General features: G+C 35.0%; 2 protein-coding genes across 2 annotated transcripts in view; one reads left to right on the top strand and one right to left on the bottom strand.

The window, feature by feature from the left end:
• AZI2 (5-azacytidine induced 2) overlaps nt 1-1,415 on the top strand; it is a 28,499-nt gene extending 27,084 nt beyond the window's left edge. The window contains exon 8 of the mRNA XM_012806360.2: nt 761-1,415. Coding sequence (XP_012661814.1) covers nt 761-1,173 — 413 coding nt within the window. The 3' untranslated portion in view covers nt 1,174-1,415. The remainder of the gene's footprint in view (nt 1-760) is intronic.
• Nucleotides 1,416-4,397: 2,982 nt separating this feature from the next.
• Nucleotides 4,398-16,349, bottom strand: part of CMC1 (C-X9-C motif containing 1) — an 82,475-nt gene continuing 70,523 nt past the window's right edge. Inside the window, exons 3-4 of the mRNA XM_023513844.1 lie at nt 7,805-7,895; nt 4,398-4,666 (exon numbers count right to left, since the gene is read on the bottom strand). Coding sequence (XP_023369612.1) covers nt 4,546-4,666; nt 7,805-7,895 — 212 coding nt within the window. The 3' untranslated portion in view covers nt 4,398-4,545. The remainder of the gene's footprint in view (nt 4,667-7,804; nt 7,896-16,349) is intronic.

The following is a 16,349-nucleotide window of genomic DNA, read 5'->3' as shown; positions in this document are numbered from 1 at the left end:
TTACATGTATTCAACAAGAAGCAGGATTATTTTATAAATTTTCTTTATAAAACTGATTCATCCATAAAAGCCTTTGACATATACACTAAAACTTCATCTGGGTCTCACCAATTAAAAATATAATTATTTCTAGTAGCCAGGTACAGTGGCTCATGCCTGTAATCCTAGCATTCTGGGAGGCCAAGTTGGGAAGCACCCTTGAAATCAGGAGGTCAAGACCAGCCTGAGCAAGAGTAAGATCCCCATCTCTACTAAAAATAGAAAAAAATTAGCCAGGCATTGTGATGATCGCCTATAGTCCCAGCTGACTGAGAGGGTGAGTCAGGAGGACTGCTTGAACCCAGGAGTTTGAGGTTGCTGTGAGCTAGGTTGATGCCATGACACTCTAGCCTGGACAACAGTAAGACCATGTCTCAAAAACAAAAAACAAAATATATTTCTGAAAAAATTTAGACTGCCTATGATTAAGCAAAGGAATGTTATAGTTAACTAAAAAAATGCTAAAACAGTTTCTCAGTCCCTACTGACATGTAAACAATCTGTAAGCCTTTTAGCCACAGTAAGCGCCCAAAACAGGATCTTTATCTGTATTTTAATTTTGATCTGTCATTTATCTCCAAGTCACAGTGCCTCAGTGATCATAATAACATGGAAATGTGAACTTACCAGTTTTAGGATTCAGCTAAATTAGAGTAATGTTATAGTATTTTATGATCACAGATGCCATAAAGCAGATATTAAGCTTATGCTTTCTTTTTAGCCTGTGCCCCAGGCGGATGCTTTGAAGACCTTGGGAAAGACAGCACAAGACTGCACTTGACGAATTTTACTGCAACATACACAAGACATCCCCATCTTTCACCAAATGGCAAGGCTGTTTGTCATACTACATCTTCCCCTTTACCAGGAGATGTAAAGATTTTATCAGAGAAAGCAATCCTCCAATCATGGACAGATAATGAGAGATCCATTCCTAATGATGGTACATACTTTCAGGAGCACAACTCTTATGGCAGAAATTCTCTGGAAGATAATTCCTGGGTTTTTCCAAGCCCTCCTAAATCAAGTGAGACAGCATTTGGGGAAACTAAAAGTAAAGGTTTGCCTTTACCGAACCTGCCACCACTCCATTACTTGGATCAGCATAATCAAAACTGCCTTTATAAGAGTTAATCCTAAAGAGATTCATGATCTGATCATGAGGACACTATCTCTGTCAGTGATTCTCCCAAGAAATTATTTAACAAGCAGAGTGGATTTTGATTACAATTTTACAGAGTTCTTCAGTGTATACATTTGAACATATTGTATAATATTATGTAGTTGATTTTCCAGTATGAAAGCATCCTCTAGCTCCATATTCTGAGAATCATATATGCTACTGTACTAATTAATAAATAAACATAAGTTGTTTATAAAAGACAATTCTACCTTTAATGACAATTGTAATATTTTACCTCTCGGATAAAGGATGGAATTAGAGATTTTAGACATGGTGTTACAAAGTCTGTGAAATGCTATTCATAAAAATAAGAGGAAGCATTAATAAAGGTGGAAAAACCTAGTATGTTACTTCAAATTACATAATGGAACAAATGGCAGTGGGAATAGATTGTATTTCTGTTAAATATATGCATAAAGATATGAAAAACATTGTAATGAAATAAAAGCATCTTAGGTTATACCATCTCTATATACTATTATGTTTCAGAGTTTAAGATTTAAAATGATAGTTTAGTCATAATGGTGTTTATTGATAAATTCCGAATTGCAATTTGAATTCTAAGACTTGAAATAACCCGGTCATTGAAGCCAACTTTGTCCCAATACATCCCTCAAGTCCTAATTGAAAGTAAAATGAAATAGTTGAAAAACTATGTGGTGTGTAAATAAATGATTATAACTCTATACACCATTCAATTAGAAGCAGAAAGAGTATCACACAGGTTTCAGTCTAATCTATCCTTGTAGTGATCATAATGAAAACCTAAATGTATAACTTATAACATCATTTTCTTCAGAGCGACTATAGTTGCTTATGTAGAGCAGCTTATAAACTGTTAAGACTTTGTTTTGAAATGTAATATTTTACTTAATGAGAAAGTGACTTTTTAAGTAGGAATTTTAATTCTAGAAATTAAATTTTGTGCTATGTTGATATATTACAATCATGAAATGTCACTAAAATCTTTTAATCTAAGTGGCCCACCACTTGTAAATGTTAAGAAAATAACAAAGATGGCTTCATAATGAAATTTAGCTAAATTCTTTCAGGATGGAGGTATTAAGAATATTAGTAATTTACTATCACTTGGTTCATACACCTATTGCCTGAGTTAAAGTGTTTCATATCAGAGGACTTTGTCCTTTTTGATAGTTTTATAAATCTTGAACTGAAAAATACTATCTCAAATCTCTTCTGTATTACTGAATAGCATACATACATCAACAGTGTTCACCATTCACCAGGTATTTTTGTCTTTCTATTATCTTATATTTATTCAAGCTTGTCTGTGATTAACAGAATTGGTGTCAGATGCTGGAATTTATTCTGACCAATGAACATAGCTGACTCAAGGGAGTACAATCTCCTGCCAAGTAATAGAACAAAACCCAATATGCATAAAACAGATACAAGATTCTAGGCTTTAGCTGAAGAAGCAACTACCTGTGTAATAACAAAGCAGCAAAAACTATTTCTTATTTGGTTGCATAGACTCTATTACATATCTCTAATGTAGCTTACTACTTTGCCTTTTTTCAAATCAAAATTGGACATTTTCCTTTGTAAAGAAAACAAGTCTTATGAGATAATGGCTTGATTAATGTTTCAAACACAAATGACAAGAAGTTGTTTAATTAAAATAAAAAAATTATTTTTTGAAACTGAAATATATTCCAAGGCCTGGTACTAATTGTTGGTTGTTAACTTGATTCATGTAACAGACATTTGTTAAACCAGCTTTCTTAGGAGAATTTTCTTTTCCATCTAAACAATAGGGTGATGATAGCTATCAAAAAGGTATCCTAAAAAACCAGTGGTTGATGTTCTTGACAAACATTGAGATAAATGATGTATAAGGCTCTACTAAGGAAAGATTAACCCCCTCAAAAAAATTTTTACCCAGGCACAAATTTTTAGATGTGAACTTGATGATAGTTCTAGGTGGCTTATAATCTATTTAAAATTGATAATTTTATATTGACTTCTTTTATACTAGCTGAAACTTACTCCAGAGTGCTTCCCTTGAAATATTCTTTAATCTTTAGATTTATTTTTATAATATATTTCAGTACATCCATAACTTTAACAGAATAAAGAACACAAACGACAAAGCCCCCTATACCTTTTGTTCCCTTATTAGTATAAGTAAAATTGACCTCTCTAAAAGGAAGAGTCTTTTGTTGAGTTGGTTGCTGTTAATATGGAACTGAATTCCAAAGAGCAGGGACATTCCCATATGAAACATCGGGGGTGGGAGGATTTAGAAACCAAAAAGGGGGTGGGAGGATTTAGACTGTGAAAGTACTAAAGAATTGAATCAAGTGACAATAATGATCTTACCCTGAAAGGCTGCTTGAGAAGGTAATTGCAGGGGTTAAAAAAAAAAAAAAAAAAAAACCCTGTGTGTTGTCGTTTAAGAAAAAGTAAGCAGAGGCATCAATGAACAAGCAAGACACAAGAGAAGCAGATGTACCAGCTAGATAAGTAGTCTTGCAAGGGGATAAGCATGGGTATTCTGAAGGCTACAATGAATTGTTTAGCTTTGACATATAGAGGAAGAATTTTTTTTAAGCCAAATAAAGTACTTTTCTTTATAAATTACCTACTCTCAGATAATCTTATAGGAGCAGAAAATAGACTGTTTCCAGATAAGCCTTTACTACTGCCAATAGGAACTAGCAATTAAAGAGTATTTACCATCTCTTGAGGCACTGTCCTATACAGTCTACATATACCTGGCAATACTCAGTACATTTTCATAATAACTGAAATTTACTTCCATAATTGAATAGCTAATAAGTGGTAGAAGCATGAAAGATTTTAACTTACAGACATTTGGATATATTGCTTAGGTATTTACACCTTTGAAGGTTGTCTATTCCTAGTTTTCTTTAATTTCTTTTGGCCCCCATGATTAGACATTAGCCTAATTGGACAGGGGTTAATATAACATCCATATAAGATTCTAAAAATCAAGTATCATTATTATATAATTACAGTTCTAAAAATAAAAAAGGTCTAGAACAGTGGTTCTCAACCTTCCTAATGCTGCGAGCCTTTCATACAGTTCTGTGGGTCATGACCCACAGGTTGAGAACCGCTGGTCTAGAATCATGAGGAAAACCACATCTCATTTCAGTATTTATTCCCATTTCATTCAATAAACAAGAACTTTGAAATAAAATATTTATTTCAGATAACATTAATATTTCCATAATTAGGTTAAAGTAAACACAAATTGAGTCCATTATTTCAGGTGATTTATAGTATAAATGACTTCCAGGAATATTAGAGTTCCTGAGTATGAAAGGAATATTTGCCTACATGCTTGTGGGAAGCTTCTGTAGCCTTTTCTTGGCAGGAATTCCAGTTTTTCTGAATTCTTCTCTTTCCTTCAGATACTCCATTTTGCATTCTTCATAAAAAGCTGGATCATTATAGCTACAAAAAGGTAATGAAAATATTTAAGTTAATTGTTAAGCATTCAGTATCAGCTTACTTTAATAATCAGACATCTGGTTCATCAGGCTCAATCTTCAGAAGTAGACTTTAAGTAATAGTCACACTCACTGTAAACATAATAGTACCAAACTAAAGAAGAGACACCATGACCCATATTTATATAGTTTCATGAGATAGAGCAATGAGAACCACACCTCCTGTCCTCAAGGAGTCCAGGGGGATATAGGGCAGACAAGCAGACTAGATTACAACCAAGTGTACAAAGTGCTATGATAGAGATATGGCCCAGTAAACCACAGAAATGTAGAAGAAATTGGGAAGGCAGAGATACCAAGGGGAAATGGCAGAGTTGCATTTTGAAAAACCAATAGAAATCTACATTAGAAGGCACATGGGGACTGACAGGTAGATGAAAAAACCTGTGACGGCAGGTATTGGTACTACTATAGCAAATTAGGCACAGAGGAGACGGCCTAAGATGAAGATGGAATGGGCAAAAGCCAAATCATGATGGGCCATTTATGCCTTACACCAAGAAATTAAAATCTATCCTGAAGTCTCTGGGGTATAATTAATAAAGCAACTGTAGGATCAGTTTTGTGTTTTAGATGACTATGACAGCATGTGGCAGACAGGATGAAAGGGGGCAGGCAAGGTTAGAGGCAAGATGTCCAGGAATTAAAATAATGCAGGCAAAAAACAACAAGGGCCTAGAATGAAAAAGAAGACTTAGGACATCAACGGGAAATAATGAATTAGAGTTAGGAGATAGGACTCCAGATTCTAGACAGTAGGAGTACAAAAAGCAGAGTTCAGTTTTGGACTTGCAGGGAGACGCAGAAAAGTCATTTTCTATAGAAAGTAACTGAATTCATGGGTACAAACTGAACTTTCTCAGATTTAAGAATAAGAGAACCCAGGAAAACACCAACTTTAAGGAGTAGATTAAGGAAGAAAAGGTTGACAAGAAGTACAAAAGGTAGGAGTGCAAAAGCCTTGTTCTATTAAAAGTACAGAGAGATGGGGAAATGGGAAAAAGCATTAAGGGATTGCCAGAGAGGGGTCAACCAAAAGAGAATACTTGTTTAATATGGTTCCTATGAGCCCATCAGAACCTTAAGGAGTGAATGAACCAGAGAGGTAAAAATAAAGGAGCACAATTCATTTCATGGAATATAAGCAGTAATTAACAAAGCAGAGCAACTTTCTTAAAGATGAAAAATAACTGTTTCTTAGTATATTGGGGGACTTAAGGTCAAGAAAATTTTTCCTTAATAGTTTTCCATTTACTTTCAACAAATGTCACATCCCTCTTTGTTTCCTTCACTCCTCATTGCGCCTCTCAACAAACAGAAACACAGCCTCCTCCCATCCTTTCCAGCCCTTCCTCCAGGATGGACTAGAACCTATTATTTTCTCCCTGTATTTTTATGGGATGGGAGATACAAGCATCTTTAAGTGAACAAATAGTAACAAATCAAAAAAGAGCTACCATTTACTGAGTACGTGCAAGGAACCATGTAGATGTGTTTACATACAGTGCCGCACTATCACTCCATGGGGCACAATTATCCTGTGTTACGGTAAGGACCTGCCATGGCTAGCTAAGCTCTCACTGATCCAGACACTAAGCCCGCTCAGGCTGCCTCTCTGCAATCTGTGCTCTGCCTACTCTGCTCCAGAGCTGCAGGGAAGGATGATATATCAAAATAGGAATTATAGGCTTGGTGCCTGTAGCTCAAGTGGCTAGGGTGCCAGCCACATACACCAGAGCTATGGGTTCAAATCCAGACCAGGCCTGGCAAACAACAATGACACCTACAACCAAAAAATAGCTGGGCGATGTGGCGGGGACCTGTAGTCCCAGCTACATGGGAGGCTGAGGCAAGAGGATCGCTTAAGCCCAAGAGTTTGAGGTTGCTGTGAGCTGTGAGGCCACAGCACTCTACCAGAGCAACAGCTTGAGACTCTGTCCCAAAAAAAAAAAAAAAAAATAGGAATTATAACTATAAGGACTGAATCTGAGGTGTAAAAATTCTTTAACACATAAAGCAGATTTTAACAACTCAGTCACACAAAACATTAAGAGATTCATGTACTCATTAACTATCTTTTGGGAGTGCTAGAGAACAAAGTAGAATAGTTAAGTCACAGAATAAACTTTCACCACCCTATGGTAAAGTACTGAATAACAGTTCTGTTCCATAAGTACGATCTGCTGTTGATGATATTAACTTGAGGAAAAACAAGAACTCTGAGTGTGTTTTCTCATGTATATATGTAGAGATGAGTTCAGATAATCTCTCAAGTCTCTTCCAAGTCTAGCATTCTAAAAAAAGCCTATTTATTTATGTACACATAATTTGTTATTGAAGAAAAAACACATAGATTATCATTACTTTCATTTTTATTTACTACTCAAAGAAATGTAACACACTGACATACATGCCTCATAGGCAGAGGGGTAAGGTATTAGAGGAAATGAGGGCTTACCAAAACTAACGTCTCACAACTAGTAATTACAAATACTAAAGTATTCTGAAATATTATCTGTCAATAATGTGGGTAATAAAACATGGGCAGATAAGACAGCACATGAATTCCAAGAACTTCACTTGTTCTTAATTCAAGGTTTAAAAAATTAATTTGATTAACTTCAAAATCTAAATTTACTTTTGTATCATTCATATTATTTACTTTAAATTTCCTGGAAGCTATATTAATCCAACAAACTAAAGGCTAGAAAAGGCCTTACAGATGTTCTAGTTTGGTTATCTTTCTATTAGAAAAAATAAACAAAAATCTGTCTATATTCTACACATCTATCAACTTGTTCATGAAGAGATTTATTAAATCACATAAAAAAAGCATGTATTTATTTTTGCTGACTTCATATTTTTAATCAAATACAATGCTGACAAATGTAGCTTGAAAAGAGTTTCATAAATATGTTGCTTTCTTAAGAATAATCTTCAACATATTGGAACTTTAGACTCAGCCAAAAATATAATGTATTTGGTAGGGGGAGGTACAGAGTACAGAATATGTTACATATGATAACATACCCTTACCTACACACACACTCAAGGAAGTACACACACTGAGGTCACTACTTACTAAGAAGTTAGACATTCTTTCAATGCAGAATTTTCTTTACGGCATTTCACCACCATAAGGATTCCAGAGTTTTTGCAACATTTGGTAAAATCTGAAATAAAATATTTAGAAGGAAAAAATTACTTGTCATTACACCTATACATATAAATATTTTCACTTTCCCTCGTACAGTGCCATTGCATCATAGCTCACAGCAACCTCAAATCTTTGGGCTCATTCTCTTGCCTCAGCTTCCTGAGTAGCTGGAACTGCAGGCGCTGCCACAACACTGGCTATTTTTAGAGATGAGAGATGGGGTCTCACTCTGGTTCAGGCTGATCTCCAACCTTGTGAGCTCAGGCAATCCACCCGCCTCAGCCTCCCTCATGCTGGGATTACAGGCATGAGCCACTGGCCCGACTACACCAATATAATTTTAACAAACCTAAAATATTCATTCGTCATCTATTAACTAGATTGCACTTAGTACAAGGTAATGTTCAACAAAAGACATGTATACTAGTAAAAGGCAGAATAAGATGAATGTTGTTCACTTTGTAGAAATAAATAAGACCTGAGGAGAGAGAGAGAGGACTTCTGAGACAAAGGGAGGAGTCTTCACAGAGAGACAGATAAAATGTAAAGACTGAGCAGGTAGTAGAGACAGACCATCCTGCTTAATGACAGGGACGCATTCTAAGAAATGCATCATTAGGTGATTTCATTGTTACGCAAACATCATAGAGTGTATTTACACGAAATTAGATAGTACAGACTACTACACACGTAGGCTGTATAGTATAGTGTATTGTTCTGGGTCTCTAAACCTGTACAGCATGTTACTGTACTGAGTACTGCAGGCAATTATATAACAGAATGGTATCTGTGTATCTACACATATTTAATACAGAAAAAGTTCAGTAAAAATACGCTGTTGTAATCTCACGAGACTACTGTTACATATGTGGTCTGTTACTGACCTAAAGGTCATTATACAGTGCATGATTATATATTCTAGGGGAAAAAATAAGAATCATAGGGGAATTGTTTCCAGACACCAGTATCTTGGTGTCCAGTCTCTGCTTTTCTCCTCAGTGCATGGCAAAGCAAGTGATACTTTCTTTGGCATACCTGCCGAGGCACCTGATGGCATCAAGGCATACCCTCCTTTTTCTTTTATTTTTTTGCTTAGAGACAGGGTTTCACTCTGTCACCCAGGCTGGAATGCAGCAGTGCGATCATAGCTCACTGCAGCCCCAAACTCCTGGGCTCAAATGATCCTCCTACCTTAGCCTTCCAAGTAGCTGGTAATACAGGCATACATCATCACACTTGGGTAACTGTTCTATTTTTTTATAGAGATGGGGTCTCACTACATTGCCCAGGCTCATCTTGAACTCCTGGGCTCAAGCAATCCTCCGGCCTTAGCCTCCCTAAATGCTGGGATTACAGACATAAGTCACTGTGCCCATCCTCCCTTTCTTTTATACAGCCCTGCCATAGGACATTAACTTCTAACAACAGGACGCACCCCCCCCCCAATTTCATTCTCATCAGCTCTAGATGCCCCCAAAATTTCAGATGGCTTTCTGTTAAATTTCCATTCTGATAGTTTACCTTTTAAATTTTACTAGCCCCTCTGGTATCCTGCCTCCTCATGACCACCAACCCAGAAAACCCTAATGCCATACTCCACAAACAGCTGGGCCACTTGACACTCTGTATCTCTTGTGTTTGCTTTGGGTCAAACTCAGTCCTGTCTATGCCTTCCATAGGACTTTGTTTCCCACTTTTTGCAGCTATTCTTCTGATCTATTCTGGGCCTTCTCACCACTGGCTGCTCTAGTTCTGGCTCTGCCACCTCTAATCTGCTGTAAGTAACCAACCATTTCCATGTCAGATCTTAAAATATTACATCATCCTCACAAGAAACTGTAGCCAAAAATTTATGTTTATGTATCTTTTACAACTTTTCTTTCTTTCTTTCTTTCTCTTTTTAGAGACAGAGTTTCACTTTATCACCCTTGGTAGAGTGCTGTGGCATCACAGCTCACAGCAACCTCCAATTCCCGGACTTAGGCAATTCTCTTGCCTCAGCCTCCTGAGTAGCTGGGACTACAGGCACCCACCACAATGCCCAGCTATTTATTGTTGCAGTTTGGCCGGGGCTGGGTTCGAACCCACCACCCTCAGTATATGGGGCCGGTGCCCTACCCACGGAGCCACAGGCACTGCCCTACAACTTTTCAAATAAGAAATTATCAAGATTCCTTCTTTTCTTGACCTATGTGTTATCTTCACAGCTACTGAGAAAGCATATAAATTCTTTATTTATCTTAAAGCAAGCAGGTAATTTCAGGAGTCTTTGTGAGGATACATACCTATAATATGCAAAAGATATTTTTAAACCATAAGCAATCAAATATAACTGAGTTATGTTAAATTTGGCTTTGCTAGGACAGGCTGGGTACTTGTATCCACTCATTGCGTCATAGCTATATTGGAAAAAAAAAAAAGGTAGAACAGGTACAAGAAGAAAACACAAGAAGTAACTTTAATTCAAATGATTTAACATATGTGATCACATGAAATTATGAGTGATGTGTAATATCGCCCTTCAAAGAAACACAGAATTAGCTTCCTTTAGATTCTTGTTCACTAGTCTCCGCATTCCCACCAGTGGCTCTCTTGCTCCCAACCTGGCCTATCAGACTCTGGACACAAACAGGTATCTGCTTTTTTTCTTCTTTATTCCAGCTATAAATGTTCTTGTTCTTCTTTTTGCAAGTGGGTTGGGTACACAGATCAAATCAAACAAAGAGAATTTCCTTTGTGCCTTTTTGACTATGGATCTCTACAATTCAAAAATCAGACCAGACTTACAGCCCACTCATTATCAACAGAGACACTTTAAAGTGACCACGTGGCTATCCAGAACGCCATTAACTTTCACTCTGGAATGCCTATCTACTCCTATGTCTTAAGTTTTCTACTTATAGCATAATGCTATAAGTATCAATCTTTATACATGGTATAAGCAAAGATTATGATTTCCAATAAAAATTAAGACATGGGCAATCCTCAAAGGGAATATGTACATAAAGCTAATCCATAATTGACTAAATCTGGCTAATAGTTTCCTTAAGAGAATTAGCATGTTCAATAGTGGTGATGAATTCCTCTGTACTATACCCTCAACTGTCACCTCACTATACCCACATCATTCTAGTTCACCTAGGTAATGTCAAGGAGAAAGAGTACTGGATCACAAATTTTGCCTAATACAAATAAACCTGCTGACCAAACCCCAATCCTTTTCAGAAAAACACAAACACAATGGCTATTTTTGAAAGTCTACTTTCCAAATTTAACAAACCTAATACTTATACTGACTTGAGAAATTCCCAACAGAATGATTAGGATTGCTTTGTTTTAAATTGTGTATATGTTTTCTTTAATATGAATAAAAATGTCCTCAGTAGGGAAGTGATATAAAATAGCATTTATGTGTTCTGATCACAATAATGGCACAATCTAAATATTTTCACACTTGTCTAAATCTCTTCAGGAGTAACTATGACTGACCTGAAGCCTCAAGCTGTTCGTAAAGTTTTTGTCACTTGTTTAGTGACAAGATTTTAATGAGGATCTTTTCCTCATCCTACATTAGCATACAGTCACATAATAGTATGTTGCCAAGATTGTGAATTGATTTCTAAAATGGTATTCTGGAATACATACAATTTAAACTGCCTCCATCTTTCAATTTGATGTTAAATGATAAAGAGTTCATATATAAAAAGAGTTCATGTATCAATCAAAAATTGAAATCACTATTTAAATTGTACATCAATAACGTAATTACCATTAAAGACTATAAAAATAAAATTTCATTCAATTAAGTCTATCTTAAATTAATGCAAAATGAATATAAGCAGTGAGTAGGTATGTGGAGACACTGTTAAAAGTTTTTCCAAAGTTTAAAAAAAGTGAGCCCTCTTTCATTTAAAATACCAAGAATACGAGTTTGTATATCTTTCCTTTGTAAACTTTCCATGTTTCTAAAAAACCACTTAATACAATACACTATTAATGAAAACATTCTTTGTGAAACTATAATAAAATTTGGATCATCTGGGGAAAAAAACAGAGATAAAGTCCTCTCCTAATTTTGTCTAATTAAGATAAAAGACATAAAATAATTATTCATATTATATTCAAATGCAAGTAATTGATAAAATTTTCAGTTTACTATCATATGAAAACTTTCTGAGAGCCTACACGTACAAGCAGTAACAGAAATAATGAACTGAAATGATTTGTTTTCAATTCATTTATTTTAATATTTAAATAACCCCCAATAATAAGGTTCCTTAATTGAACCAAAAATAAATACGATGGAGAAATAACTGCACATGGAAGTATTACAGAAACATCAGACGCTTGATCTTTTACCCTATTCTTTTATATTTTTACAAATATGCTATTTGAAACACAGGCAGTTTCAAACATGTTTTGCAAATGCACTTATCTAGTTAATAACTGTAGCATTCACTAAGAGATGATAATGTTAAAACATGCCAAATTAAAAGACTTAAACAATAGACCATATACCTATAAATACACTATCATCTTAATGGGTTTCAATATGGAACTTGAAATTAATCTAAATGAAAAACATTCAAGAGGTCCTGCTTATTAAAGAACATAGTAGGAAATATATAAAAATTATCCTAAATATATATCTAACAACTCTACAGATGTAAATTTTATATACAAATCTATTCCACTATTTAAAACTGAGTAAGATTAAACATAGGCATGTACTTTAAACATAACGTGGAAAAGATCTTTGGATCAGTTATTGAATAACAGAAGTTTTAAATATAGGACTAAAAATGATAAAATTTGGAGAAGGTCTATATTGCCAAGTTTTAGTAAGACTTCCCTGCAGACAAAGGTATCTATGGCTTTAAATCTGTAATATAAATTAAAATCTAAAACTAAGCTTTCTCAAGAAAAGCTATCTTCTATGTGAAGATTTCCGTAGTGAACAGTCCAATGTCAGGTCCCTGTAGACAATGCCTAAGTGTTGTGCCACTCTCAGTAATCATCATTCCTTCTAGAAGCTGTGAAGTAAAAAGTGCCTGAAGACAACAGGAGGTGACCCTCAGTTTTGAGATCACCACTTTCAGATGCAATGAAGGCCTGAACCAAAGCACAGACAATGAAGACAGGATTTTGTCCTCTTCTTTCCAATGACTACTCAGCTAAAGGAAACTATAGCTAAATGGGACACAAAGCACATTATTCTGTATAACTAACAGCATGAAGAGTATTTCATAACGTTCTTACTTTATATACATTAATTTATAAAACTTAATAACACAATTACAGATCTCCTTGCAACCCCTGTGTCAATGATCCCAGTAGTTTGACTTTTGCAAAGAATCCAATCCAACCTATAGATAAAACCAAATATTATAAATAAATTCCGGACTAGATGAGAAGCAAATTAGGATGAGCAGAAGTAAACTGAAAAAGTGTTTCATTAGTGAGTCTTTTCAAATAAGCACTGTCAAAAAAAAAAAAAAGAGTCCCATGGATAATTTTTCAGAGATCTATAAATCTAACAGTTCAAATGGATAACCATAAATGCAAAAATGATGAGCATCTCTTCTAAGAGATATACACTGAAAGGGTGGCTTCTTCCTGGTACACACATATTTAAAAATCAATAATACTAAAAATGGGAAATTGCTAGATCATGTTGTAACTTTAACATTAAAGAAATGATTTATTTGTAATTTTTTTTAATTTTTTAAGTTTTTTTAATTGTTTGGGATTCATTGATGATACCAATAATTAGGTTATACTGATTGAAATTGTTAGGTAAAGTCTCTCTTTTAATTGTGTCTTGCCCGCTACAGGTGTGCCATATACCATGACCGTCCCATCTCCCTCTCCCTGATCCCTTATTCCCTTCCCTACTGTACCCCTTGTATTAGATCATCTATTGCCTTCATATTAGAATTGAGTACATTGGAATCTTGCTTCTCTATTCTTGTGATACTTTACTAAGAAGAATGTGTTCTACTTCCATCCAGGTTAATACAAAAGATGTAAAATCTCCATCTTTTTAAATGTCTGAATAGTATTCCATGGTATACATATACCACAGCTTGTTAATCTACTCCTGGATTGGTGGGCATTTAGGTTGTTTACACATTTTGGCGATATAAATTGAGCTGCTATAAACTGTCTAGTACAGATGTCCTTATGATAAAAGGGTTTTTTTCTTCTCGGTAGATGCCTAGTAATGGGATTCTAGGATCTAATGGGAGGTCTAATTCGAGTACTTTGAGGATTCTCTTTACTTCCTTCCAAAAAGGTTGTATTAGTTTGCAATCCCTCCAGCAGTGTAAAAGTAGAAGAACAGTTCCTTCTCTCCACATCCATGCCAGAATCTATAACTTTGAGACTTTGTGATGTGGGCTATTCTCACTGGGGTTAGGTGATATCTCAGGGTGGTTTTGATTTGCATTTCTCTGATGATCACTTTTTCAAATGTTTATTAGCCATTCATCTGTCTTCATTAGGGGTATCCCAGAAGGGGAAGAAGAAGATCCCAGAGGAATGGAAGACCTACTAGAGGATATCATAAATGAAAATTTCCCAAATATCACCAAAGATTCTGAAACATTCCTTTCAGAGGGATATTGGACCCCAGGTCATCTCAACTCAAACAGAGCTTCTCCAAGACACATTGTCATGAACCTATCCAAAGTCAAGATAAAAGAGAAGATTCTGCAAGCTGCAAGGAGTTAAGTGCCCATTGACCTACAGGGGCATATCCATCAAGGTGACTGCTGACTTCTCAAATGAAACTTTTCAAGCCTTCAAGAAAGGTCATCTACCTTTAATCAACTTAAACAAAATAATTTTCAGCCCGGAATTCTATATCCTGCTAAGCTTATTTGTAAAATTTGTATTCATTTTTTTCTTTAATTACCAAATTAAGATAAAAAATAAAAAATCACTTATCTTCTTATCTTCATAATAGCAACAGTAATAGCTAATATTCATTGTGTTTACTATATAGTAGGCACTGTCCAATGAGGTAATTAATGCCTCATGTGTACGAGCTTATTCAATAAATCAAAATATATAATTATTTCCGTATTGCTTTTCAGTATTTATCTAGAGGCTCATAAAACAGTCATTCATTCAACAAACATTTTTGAGGTGCTATGTGCTTAGCAATGCCAGAGTCACCATGTTGAGTAAGAGAGAGTTCCTACTCTGTGAGAACTAGCAACAGTCTCTGAGGAAGACAGACAATTAAAAAATGCTAACAGCTGAGACTGATACTTGCTCTGATAGGGTAAGAGCAGGAAGGGTGTTATGGAAGCCCAGAACGGGAGCCCCGAACAAATTAACACAGTGACTGTCACATTAGAAAAAAGAATTTATTTTCCTTGGGGCCACAGTGTTTTGTTTTTTTGTTTTTTTTAAATCAAGAAAGATTAAAAGACATATGAGTTATATAAGCTTTATGAGGCCCTGGGCTCAAAAGTAGTGTAGGTTTAACACTATTCATGAGGAATGTACTAAAGAAGAGTTATCATGTAAAATATTTTTAAGCTAAGATTTATAACTTCCTTTAGCTAAAGAACTTTTACCTGAAGAAGCTAGAAAAAGATGAACAAACTAAGCCCAAAAGTAGCATAAGGAAGGAAATATTAAGGTTTGGAGCAGAAATAAATAAAATACAGAGTACAAAAACAATATAAAAGATTAAGTAAACTAAGAATTGTTTTTATGAAAAAGTTAAACAAAATTGACAGTTCTTTAGCTAGACTAAGAATGAAAGGGAGCAAACTCAAATAAATAAAATCAGAAATGAAAAAGGGGACATTACAACTGACACCAGAGAAAAACAAAGGACACAAGAGATTACTAGAACTATATGCCAACACACTGGATAACCTAGGAAAAATGGATAAATTTCTTCACACATACAACCTCCCAAGAATCGTGAAAAAATAGAAAATCTGAACATAAAATAATGAATAAAGAGGTTGAATCAGTAACAAAAAGTTTCCCATAAAGGAAAAGCCTAGGACATGATGGCTTCACTGCCAAATTCTACCAAACATTTAAAGAAATACTGATAGCAATCCTCAGATTCACCCAAGAAATTTTAAAGAACAGAATTCTTCCAGTTTTTTACATGGCCAACATGATGACTCTGACTCCAAAGCCAAACAAGGACATTATAAAAAATGAAAATTAAAGGACAATAACCTTGATGTACATGCAGATAAAAATCCTCAACAAAATACTAGCAAACCAAATTCAACAACATGTATTAAAAGGATCATCTACCATAATCAAGTGGTTATCCCTGGAATGAAAGGATGGATCAACATACACAAATGAATAAATGTGATGCATCACCTTAACAGAATAAAAGGCATCTTAGTGAATGCCAAAAAAAATGTTTACTTAAAAATTCAATATTCTTTCATGACTTTAACAAATTAAGTATAGAAAGAATGTACCT

This window comes from Otolemur garnettii, unplaced genomic scaffold (genome assembly GCF_000181295.1).
Source record: "Otolemur garnettii isolate 467f Iridium unplaced genomic scaffold, OtoGar3 scaffold00002, whole genome shotgun sequence".
NCBI classification, from domain to species: Eukaryota; Metazoa; Chordata; class Mammalia; order Primates; family Galagidae; genus Otolemur; species Otolemur garnettii.
This window is presented reverse-complemented; position numbering and strand designations above follow the sequence as displayed.